This window comes from Hydra vulgaris, chromosome 02 (genome assembly GCF_038396675.1).
Source record: "Hydra vulgaris chromosome 02, alternate assembly HydraT2T_AEP".
Lineage (NCBI taxonomy): Eukaryota > Metazoa > Cnidaria > Hydrozoa > Anthoathecata > Hydridae > Hydra > Hydra vulgaris.
The window spans coordinates 14,897,294-14,909,309 of NC_088921.1; the positions used below are offsets into that span (position 1 = coordinate 14,897,294).

Below are 12,016 nucleotides of genomic sequence, written 5' to 3' on the forward strand. Positions count from 1 at the left end.
TATGATCAGAACATTGATGCAGATTTTACCTCATCAAAACGATCTTATTCTGATTATGATCGTTATTGTAGTAAATCAATCTTTACGAAAAATCGAAAAAACGGAGAAAATGTTTCACGGAAATGGCTTGTTTATTCAATTTCAAAATTTGTATTATTTTGTGCTCCATGCAAATTATTTGGATGCAGTACTCAACTGGGAGATGCTGGATTTAATGATTGGAAAAATGGACATTTACTTATTTCCAGGCACAAAAATTCTTTGGCACATAAAAATAATACATTAAGTTTTATTACATTACAAAGTGATGTAGGTAGAATTGACACTCAATTGGCAACACAAGTGACTGATGAAATGAATTACTGGAAAGCTGTTCTTCATTGAATTGTTGAAGTAATTAAATTTCTCGGTGCAAAAGGTTTATCATTCAGAGGTGATAATGAACAATTTAACAAAATTAACAATGGGAACTTTTTGGGAACGTTAGAGTTACTTGCTAAATTTGACCCTTTTATTGCTCAACATATAGAAAAATATGGGAATAGAGGGAAAGGAACTCCGTCTTATTTATCATCCACAATCTATGAAGAACTTTTACTTTTGATGAAGAATGATATAATTAAAATTATATTAAAAGAAATTAAAAGCAGCCAAGTATTATTCTTCAATTGTTGATTCTACACCTGATATAGCAAACGTCGATCAACTTGTTATTGCATTAAGATATGTTTTACCTAGTGGTGTATCTGCAGAAAGATTTTTAATATTCATTCCAAACAGTGGTCATAAATCTGAAGAAATGAGCAATGTTGTAATGGAATTTCTTAATTCACACAATATACCAATTGAAAATTGTCGTGGCCAGAGCTAAGACAATGCGAGAAATATGTCAGGTCAGTATTCTGGATTGCAGTCAAGAATTAAAAGTTTTAATTCATTTGCAGAGTATGTACCATGTTCTGCACATTCTCTTAACATGGTCGGAACGTGTGCAGCAGAAAGTTGTAATTCTGCTACTACATTTTTTATGCTTCTCCAGGAACTATACAATTTTTTTTCTAGTTCTATTGCACGTTGGGACATTTTAAAAACATATTTGAAGAAAAATCTTAGTGTAAAAAATTTATCAGTAACTCGCTGGAGTGCTCGTTTTGATGCTTGCCATGCTTTATTTAATTCTTATGCATTTATAATTGAAGCTTTGCATAGTATAGTTGATAATCAGAAAGAAAAAGCTGTATATAAAGTAGAAGCTAATGGGTTGCTTGCAAGATTAAAAACTTTAGAAACTGGTTTAATGATATGCATATGGAATTCAATATTAAACAGGTATTTTTCACTCTATAAATTATTTATTTTTAAATAATAAATTATGCTTTCATTTATTTTATTTTATTAGGGTCAGCTTAATAGATAAATAAATTAATATAAAGTTTAATATGATTTTTCCATGCTTTATATAAGGTTACTTTCTATATATATATATATATTTTTGTGTGCCACAAAATTTGAAATCAATTTTTGAAAGCTTTTTTCTCAACCAATTTTGCTCAAATTTTGCACACTTAATCATTTTCGATGACAATACAAGGAAATGGAAAAATTTGACCAAAAAAAGTTAATTAAGTTAACAAAAATTTAATTTGTATTTCCCCATAAGAACACTGAATTAATAAAAAAAAAATTTAAAAACGTAACAGTAATTTTTCCTTCTACAAAAGATAACAAAAAAAGAATTTTTAGGCCCAATAGAATTCTGCTTGCATAAAGCATGGATTTGAAAAAAGAATTTTTTTTTGATTTACTAGTAGTTTTAATGTTACAAATAAAAAATTACAATCAACTGACATTGATCTTCATACAGTATTAGACCTATATAATGGCCTTGAAAATTACTTGGTACAGATCAGAGATGATTTTTTTGAAAATAAGGCTGTAGAAATTACTGATTGTTCGGAGTATGCCAAAGATTCCAAGAGAAAAAAAAAGAGAAAGGTATGTTTAACTTATTAATTTTAAAATACACATAAAATAATTTGAAAAAAGTCATAAACATTAACAACATTACAAACTATATTTTTTTTTAGGCTATGGCTGATGAATCAAGATCTCAACCTCTCGCAGAAATCACAGGGAAAATAGATTTTATTAGAAATGTATATTATGTGATCATTGATACTCTTAAATGTCAACTTAGTTCAAGAAGACAAGCTTATGAAAAAATATCAGATATTTATGGGTGTATACCCACATTGTATAAAACACCGAGTTCTATTGTTATAAGGAACACATGTGAAACTTTGAAAAAATATTTTATTGATGATGTTGAAAACTCAAGCTTACTTATAGATGAGTGTATTCTTTTTTCAAAATTAATTTCCACGGATAAAAATGTAAAACCTATTCTCTCTATGTATAAGTACATCAAGACCAAAGAATTAGAGTGTATGTTTCCAAATTTAGAAGTAGTTATGCGTATGTACCTTAGTACAGCAGTTTCAAACTGCTCAGGCGAAAGAGCTTTTTCTGTACTTAAAAGAGTAAAATCCTACTTGAGGTCAACCATGAAGGAGGAAAGACTGAATGCATTAGCAATATTTAGCATTGAAGCAGAATTGGTTGAAAAATTAGATTTTAATGATACTATTAACACATTTGCCCATCAAAAAGCAAGAAAAAGAAAAGTATAAAATAATGGTTTGTTACTTTTTGTAATATGATTATTTTATATTTTTATATATCTAAAATATATTTTGTTTAATTTTAATTTTATGTTTTTATTTGTTTTCACATAGGTATTATATACATGTACATATTGATGTGGCTAATAAACCTAAAATAAAGTTTTATTATTTATTCAAGTATCGAGTAGAGAAATATGTAAAAAAAAAATTTAATTGGGGGCACCAAATTTTTTACAGCCTATGGGCACTGTAGACCTTAATCCGGGCCTGATTATATATATATATATAATATATATATATATATATATATATATATATATATATATATATATGTATATATATATATATATATATATATATATATATATATATATATATATATATAAATGGAAGGAGACTTGTATTATGCCATTTAATTCATATTTAGTGTCACTGTCGTATATTCCTGCTGGTAAGGTTTATATACTCTTACTTTTCAATATGATTATAATTGCTAGTCGTGAGGTTATGTTGTGTATTGTTTTTTTATTTTTTAGTATCATCATCATCCATTACTGTTGGTAAGTTTTATATATTTTTAATAGCCAGTACTTTATATATATATATAATATATATATAGGGTAGGTCGATTTTGGTATGTAAGTACCGCTAAGCAATATAAAGTTGGATATTTATATGTAAGTAACAAAAATAGCAAACTTAAGTGTTTTAACTGAATATTTTTTCGCGGAACTTCGATGGAGTTTGTGAAACTACTTTTCGCTGTTTTATAAAATTTATTTTTCTTTATTTTTTAAAGCACGCATGTATTGTATTTTGTTTGTAAACAATATTTAACTTCGTAGTTTCTTAGTGTTTGGTAAAGTCTCTGACTGCTTTTAACTTAACGCCAAAATATCAAATTTATAAGCGGCTAATAAATATCTCTTAAAATATACTTTTTGATTCGCCTGAGTCTATACAACTAGATTTACATGCTTAACTGTTTTATATTTTATAAATGTTACTTTTGTAGAATGATATAATGTAGTTAAAATAGATTAAAGTGAACAATACATGTTTTACTAGTAAATTAATATACTAATTGAAAAAAATATTATTATCAAGTAAGTTATTATTTTGTGCAAAATTAAAATAGTTTAGTACTTTAATAAAGTGTCACTAATTTATTGCAAATAATTTATGTGTCTCGTAATAATAATATGAACAAAGTGTTTAGTTTTAGAAAATAAAAAATGCAAAAAATAAAAAAAAGGCCCTATACACGATCGAAAAGTGAAGAGAATTACGGAGGTTGTCCTTGTGATTTAATTACAACGGATCCAAGCACATACAGACAATTGATTCAATTTTATTACTTCTTAGATAGTTCTGACATTAAGCCGAACTTTTGGGCAATTGTTAAGCGTGTTTCATGTGTTTTAAAATCTATATGGTTATCTGTCAATCCACGATTGCCTTTAATAAACGATAAATCTATTGAAACAAAAATTAAAAATCTATTTGAAACTGTAAAAAACATAAACCGCAAACACGCTAAAGCAAATATCAAACGAAACCTAGATTCTAAATTAGACAAACTTTTTGACATATCTGCTTGTTGCTGTTCATTGGATATTGTGTCATGTAACAATGTTTGTGTAAAGTGCAAAAAAGAAAAATGCAAAATGGAACACATTATTTGCATATGCCCTAAAGAAGCAAAAGTTCCAATAGAAGAAAGAGCCTATATTCGGGACCAGCGTTTAAAAACAGGACCAAAAGGGCTGTTTCAGATGTCTTCGGTAGATACATCTGCTTTAAAACAAAACAAAAGGATTAAAGAGAAGGAAGGAAATATGTCACATCACAAACATATTAATAATGAGCTTTCAAGTTTATTACCAGTTTCCCCAGAATGTATATCTGAAATAATAACATCTCAGGTTTTGTTTGCGAAGCCTTAAAATTTTTATTTGTTTAGTATATATTTAACGCTTATTAATAATAAAATCACTTATCATAAGTATTTTAATTTTTTTACTTAAGGAACAGGATGAATGGAAACCAAGTAAAAGAACTCAGGTAGGTTATAGTACTCAAAAGTTTCCAAGATATGCCATGGAGCTGGTCAGAGGCGGATGTTCTTCAAATCTCGGTGCAGCTCTTGGAAACGCCTTACTCCATGATATCAAGCAACTATTGCTACCGGAAGTTGACATCAATAATATTCTAATGGATAAGTGTAAATTAGACAGAGCTAAGTCAAAAGTAAAAGTAATTCCAAAAAACGCAGATTCAGAAGAGAAGACACAACTATATTGCATTGGTTTAGATGGAAAGATAGATAAGAACACAAAAATATACTTAAAAACAATTAGTTCTGATGGAAAAACAACCGGTCCACAAAATTTTAGTGGACCAATTGGGAAAAGATGCTCTTCTATCACTGAAGGATATATTTCACATGAGATATTAAAAGATATTAGTTTTGATCAAAGGCTTCTTAACGAATATTGTAAAGGTATTGGATTAGGTAAAGTAGACGACAAATGGGCTAATTGTAAAATAGGTCCAATTAATCATGCTCGATGGTTAACCCTTTCTATACGAATTCTTTGTTTATACACTCGAGATATTTCTCCAAACGCAAGTCTGAAAAAGCTTACCCATTATATTGTTAAAGTTTATGCTCCATCATGGTTTCAAATAAAGAAATCTTCCAAATTGCAAGATTCCCCCCAGATTCTGTTTTTCACTATTAATCAATTGAATCTTATTAAGTTTGATGATGTAAAAAGAATTGTAAAAAAAAACATTCAAGGTAATGCTTTCTGTTTGATTTGCAAATTTTCTCTACGCAATGGTTAAAAATAATGATGAACAGATCAGGACTCTCGGATTTGAGACAATACTTACTCTCAGAAAACAGTAAACTTTTTAAAATTGGTTTTTCTATTTATAATATATCAGGCATCTGCAAGCTTTTTTAAAAATGTATTGTGCTGTATATTATCATATTAAGTTTTAATTAAGGTTATTAATTTTTTTGTTTTTCGCAAGTTTTTTAAAAGTAACGATGTTTTTACTTTTAGAAACAAAAACAGTTATGGAATAGAAACGAAAATCCCTCAAATAAATTGGAATGCTACGAGCTGGATATCTCTTATTAATATTGCTGATCTTGCTTATATCGACATGGAGTAGGGCTGTCCAGAAATTATTACACAACCCAGAACATAGCCTAGTGAAGTTTTTCCCATTATACTATCAATTCTTTACTGAAAAACATTTTTTTCAGATTTATTTTAAGTCTTCTAGGGGTTGCTCAAAGCTCTTGAACATTTTAACTAAAATATAACAGAAAATGTATTAAAACGCTATCTTACTTTTGTTCTTACTTGGTCTTACTCAATTAAATTTATTAAAGTAGTTATGGAAATTGTTATTTTTTATATAGTAGTAATATGATGCACAACTTGTGCATGTTTGTTTACGTTCTACATATATTTCTGGAAAATAATTCAAAATTTTCATAGTTTTTAAGGTCCAAAATGAGGAAAAATGTCGAAATTGTCACTTCAAGTTAGTAAGTTCAAGTTATTAGTTTTAAATGTTTAGTGTTTTTTTGTCAAAACTTGGAAACAGCTTCCGATGTTGTTCCACACCTTGCAATAGCCATGCTCTCTGTTGTTCATCTGTTGGTATTATTGTTGCAAAATCTGAGATTAGTTTGACGCCTCGTTCGGCAGCATCGTTGACAACTTTTACTGTTTGAACAAACTTTTCAGCAACTTAAAAGTCTTCATCTGCTGCCCATTGATTCACTGGTTTAGCAAGCCAATCTCATTTGATGTTGAGATTCTGGAACAACAGATGTGACTCCGGTCCTAACAGACTCTTCAATGTTGTGTTGCGTTTGATTTGTCTGAAGATTGGTTTACCCATTCGGAAGTTTTCAGGCACTGCTATTGTCCACAATTTGTTTGCTATTTCTTGCTCAACATGGTCACTCATTTTAGGATGATGACTAAATAAAGCAAAAGGAACAACTTCTTCAGTGAGGTTCCATCGACGGTGGTTTAGTTTGGCTACCACAACATCTGCAATTTCTCTGTCTACATTGCGGAAATCCATCATGTCATGAATGAGTTCTAGATCGTTTACGGGAGCATCGGCTCCAATACTGGCTTGCATCCATGCTGAGGTGTAAAAAAGAGCCAAGAATCTGTTTATACGTTCCAGTTTAATCACAGTTTCCTTGTCGTATTTCATTGCTTTTGAAAACATGAACATCTTCCCAGCATATATGTTGCAAGCCATCCAACGAGCCTGATGTATGGCTCCAGGTTTGAGGAAATGGGTACCACGAGGTGGTGTTTCACCCAGAACAATAAGATTATTTTCTGCGCACTCTCGGTAGTCATCCCGAGGAACAGATGATTCCTTGCTATTGAGCAGCATTTTTAAATTTTCAATGACTCGTTCTTTAACTTCCAACAACCATGGATTTTCAATTTTCAGCAACTGGATAGGTGATTGCTTATCGAGACCTTACCATGATTCTTTGATGGTAGCAAACATTTTGTTTTCTGGTCCTCTGTTTTCACCAAACAGTGATTTCCAAACAGCGCTAGCTACAAGTTCAAGGATATGGTGACGACAAGCAAGATAAAATAGCTTTTATCAACAAGTTCTTCGATAAGTTTAGCTGCACCCTTATGGACCCCACTGTTGCTTGCTGTAGTATCAAATACCAAAGCGACAACTGATTTTTTAATCCCCATGCTTCTAAGAGATCATATGAGGCATCAGCTTGAGTTTGTCCTTTAGAATCTCTTAGTTGTGGCACACCCAGCAATTTTCCCAAAGAAAATTCTGGTGAACCTGACAGAAGAATTGCTAGACGTTCAAACTTATCAACAAGAGAGTCCTGCAGTAACTTTCCATCCCAGTGCATGGCACCAAATTGAGGTGGTTTTTCCTTTATTTTCTCCATTATGTTTTCTGCAATGTGCTGTCTGTTTGACATTCGCTTTCGACGCGTAGTTGAACGGGATACATCGAAGTCGTCTAGATTGCCACCCGCTGCTTTTATTATAGCTGAAACTATCATTGTAGTTTGATTGTCGGACAACTTTAACCGATCGGCTGCTGTCGTTAACTCATCACATTCCATAATTTTTCTGGGAACTTGAAGTGTAACAAATTCTTGAAACTCTATTTTTTCAATAATATGATCTGGCTCAAAATCCGGATCAATTTCCGTACAACCAACTTGTGCATCATCCTCGGACTTTTCAAAAAATTCATTTCCTTCTAGCTCTGCAGCTGCTCTTTTCTCTAGTCTTTCTGTTTCTTTTTCTTGTCGTTGTTGCTGCTGTTCAATTCTGGTCAGAAACTGTAAAGCCTTTGCTTCAAAAATTTTATCCTGGCCATTCATACTAGACTTTCTTTCATGTTTCTGATCAAGATAAAACGCAATGTCATCATCTTTGTGTTTCTGAGATAGAAGTCTAGATTTTCTTATGTCATCAATTGCATCTGGAGCTAAATGTCGAAAAGCATGTCAAGCTCTGAGATGAAGTTTTCTCGTTTGTTACCAGGGTCGGTGGCACGACTTCTATTTTTTTTTAAACTGGTCCATTCATTCCATAATCCAAGAACATCAAACATACAGTTTTGTCTTACTTTGGTTTTATTGCGAGCCATGTGCCAAAAATCTGCAACACTGTCTGCAACGATGTAAGAAATTTCTTCATTCTTAACACTGTTACCAACGCTATCAGGATCATGTCTCAGATATAAAACATACTTCATCACCTGTCTGCGTGTAGGTAACTTTGCTCCTGTAATTGATGAACATGGCTGACCAATCAACCAAAAATTTGTACTAGTTCTAGTGGTAGGTTTTGAAAATGACGGAGTTGCGGGAACACTCGAAGGTAATGGCGAAGACGGTATAATTGGGTTTGTCACTTTTAATTCTTTTCCACTCCTAGTCAACATTTTCTATTTTTTCTAAACAAAAATGCAAAATTGTATGTACCCAATCATAGCATGCAGGTAAAAAAAATAACTATTATAACAAAAACATTATTTCCTATGTGTTTTAGAAAATGACATACAATTTGTTTGATTTGGGTCAAATTTGGGTCAAAATTGGGTCAAAATTGGGTCAAAATTGTGTAAAATTTAAAAAAAAATACTCACAATAACTTAAATAATCATCAACTTATCAATTGGCATCCATAACTTAATTAATCAATAACTTAAATTGATTAATTTCAACATTTTTCGACAGTTATACTAAAAATAACATAGCGTTTTTGTACATTTTCTGTTAAAATTTACTTAAAATATTCAAGAGCTTTGAGCAACCCCTATAAGACTTTAAATAAATCTGTAAAAAATGTTTTTCAAGAAAGCATTGATATTATAATGGGAAAAACTTCACTAGGCTATGTTCTGGGTTGTGTAATATTTTCGGGACAGCCCTAGACATGGAGCCACCAACTACAAAAGAGTTTTTCGATGAAGATATTTACACATTCATTAAAAATAAAATAAAGCCTAATATTCAAGACCTCCCCTCTCATTCCCAGAGCGTTGAGAGATGTGTCAAATTAGTTTCTGAAGCTTCTAACATGAAGCCAGGCATAAATCTATACTAACAAAACTACTTAGCAGAAAAACGCGTCAAAGGTTTTTGTCAAAAGGTCAATATTTGCTTAATTTGCTTGTTACATTCTTGAAATAATTTTTTTTTAGTTTAATATTGCTTTTTAAATAACTAATTAAACTAATAATGATTATTTATTGGATTTTATTGTTTAATGAGATAGTCGATGTAATACTACAAGTAAAAAAATTTGTACTTAAATGTGAATTGGACTTGTAACATTTTTACTTAATAAAACAAAACGATAAAACGTATAAATGATTTTAAATGGTGTCTCAAACTTTTTTGATTGAAATTTTGTCTGCACGTATTGAAAAGTATGAAACCACAAGCAAAAAGTTATTATTTTTATACCAAATGTTGATAAGGGTACTTCTGAATTTTGATCGCTAATCCGCAGGCCGCCGTTTGACTAAACACTTTCAACTTGTTATTTTTTTGTTTTATATATATAAATACAACTTTCAGTACCTTAGCCGTTACGATTTAAAAAAAAAAGTGAAAAATCGACCTACCCTAATATATATATATATATATATATATATATATATATATATATATATATATATATATATATATATATATATATATATATATATATATATAAAGTACTGGCTATTAAGGCATAAGTACGGGCTACTAATGCAACAACTTGCTATATCTCTTGCAAACTATGTAGCACGTAAAAACAGATTTACAAATCGACTGCATCGATGCAAAGTAGGAGATGAGATTTGCAAAAGACAAAAAATCAAGCGCCAAAAAATGGATGGAAAAGAAAAAAAAAAAGTTAGTGCCCGACCTATCTAAATTGAATTTTGGCGAAGTTATTAATTCATATAAGCACTTGTCCAATGACCAACTATTTGATTTAAAAGATGTCAGATATAATTTTTGGGAAGAAACTAGAACATGAATGGTACGATCCAAAGACATGCAAAAGTGTTTTTTATAGCAGCAGAGTAAAAAAAGTTAATAAAAGAAAAAATGACACCATTTCTAACTGGAAAGATGATGAAACTGATAATGAAGCTGTTGACTATTGCATTAAAAAGATCCAGCTTGTTGCTGATGTTGTTTCCGTTGAGTTACAATTTAATTAGTTTAATAACAGTGCAAGTGTTGCGACTTGCCAAAAATGTATTGCAAGTGTTGTGACTTGCCTAAATAATACAGCAAGTGCTGTGACTTGCATAAATTATATAGCAAGTGTTGTGATTTGCCTAAATAATACAGCAAGTGTTGTGACTTGCCTAAATTATACAGCAAGTGTTGTGAATTGCCTAAATAATACAGCAAGTGTTGTGATTTGCATAAATAATACAGCAAGTGTTGTGACTTGCATAAATAATACAGCAAGTGTTGTGACTTGCATAAATAATACAGCAAGTGTTGTGACTTGTTAAATTTTTTGATAGACAGCTCTGGCTTACCTTCACGTGGTGTCTATCGTTAAAAATGATTAAAACATAGTTTCATTTCTGGAATTAATCATTTTAATCATTCACTTAAAGCCAAGACAAAAATATATTACATTATCTTTAAAATAGTTATACTTTATTATTTTTTTTTTTAACATTTTATTTATTATTTATTTTGAAACAGGAAATTTGTTTGTTAACCAAACAAAATGGCTAGCTCGTTAACTATACTGTATGGTTTTTACTTTTGTTAATGTAATAATCACATGAAAGATTTTATTATAGGTTTTTGCTATACTTGGTTAGAAAGATGACATGTTTTTTACAACCAATTGACTTGTAGCTCCACAATAGTAGTTGTATAATTTTTTTAGTAATATATATCCAATTAAATAATAATTTTTGGTTAGAAGTGGAAGGGGCATTAGAATGCCCCTTTCTTATGACATATTTGGATACGCCCTCCCTTGTACTCTACTCTCATGACCATGGATGCACCACTAATGTATCTTTTAATCAAGTGGAATATGTTTTTTACTTCTTTGTTGTTGTACTTTAAATATTCAATCAGGTATTTCAAGAATTGAAACATTTTTTGATACTAGGGTCTGGTAGGTGGTGGGCATGCGCCCCTTCCGTAATAGAAGCACCATTTTTATACGTAAGATTGTATAACATAATTTTATATTGTGTATTAATTTTACTCTTTTTATTAAAGATATAAATATTTATAAAATCAAGTCGCTTTTTATCCTAGGGTGTATCAAACCATCACCACCACACCCACCTCTAATGCTAACATACACCTCTCATATATTTTGGTGGTTTACTATAAATTTAAAACAACTATTTTGTGTATTTATATTGCTTATGTCTTTAAAATAAACTTTTTTTCTGAAAAAAGTGTTCAGTTTTATACGGGCGAGGTGTTAATTTGGTGCCCCCTCTGTCCATCCTATACACCCGGTGGTTAGAGTTTAACATAAAGTTTTAGCCCACAGTTTCTTCAACAAATCCATATAAAGAAAAATCGGTACTTAAACCGTCATAACTTTTAATCCAACTGTTCGATTTTTATAATTTTTTTCACCTTTAAAGTACTGTAATAATCCTCTTTCTAATGATATATAACATTATTATTAGTATTCAAAGAATTTTTTACTCTCGTACCTATTAAAGGTTTTTTATTGGTGATAGTAACTCTATGCTTCCTCCATAGCTCTCAAAAATTGCTGCCATAAACCTCATTA

General features: G+C 30.5%; 1 protein-coding gene across 1 annotated transcript; it reads left to right on the plus strand.

The window, feature by feature from the left end:
- Positions 1–886: 886 nt before the first annotated feature.
- LOC136075875 (uncharacterized) lies at positions 887–2,690 on the plus strand. The gene is made up of 3 exons (XM_065789315.1): positions 887–1,329; positions 1,809–1,995; positions 2,088–2,690. Exons 1-3 carry the CDS (start codon positions 887–889, stop codon positions 2,688–2,690), a joined length of 1,233 nt encoding a protein of 410 aa, XP_065645387.1.
- Positions 2,691–12,016: the final 9,326 nt, after the last annotated feature.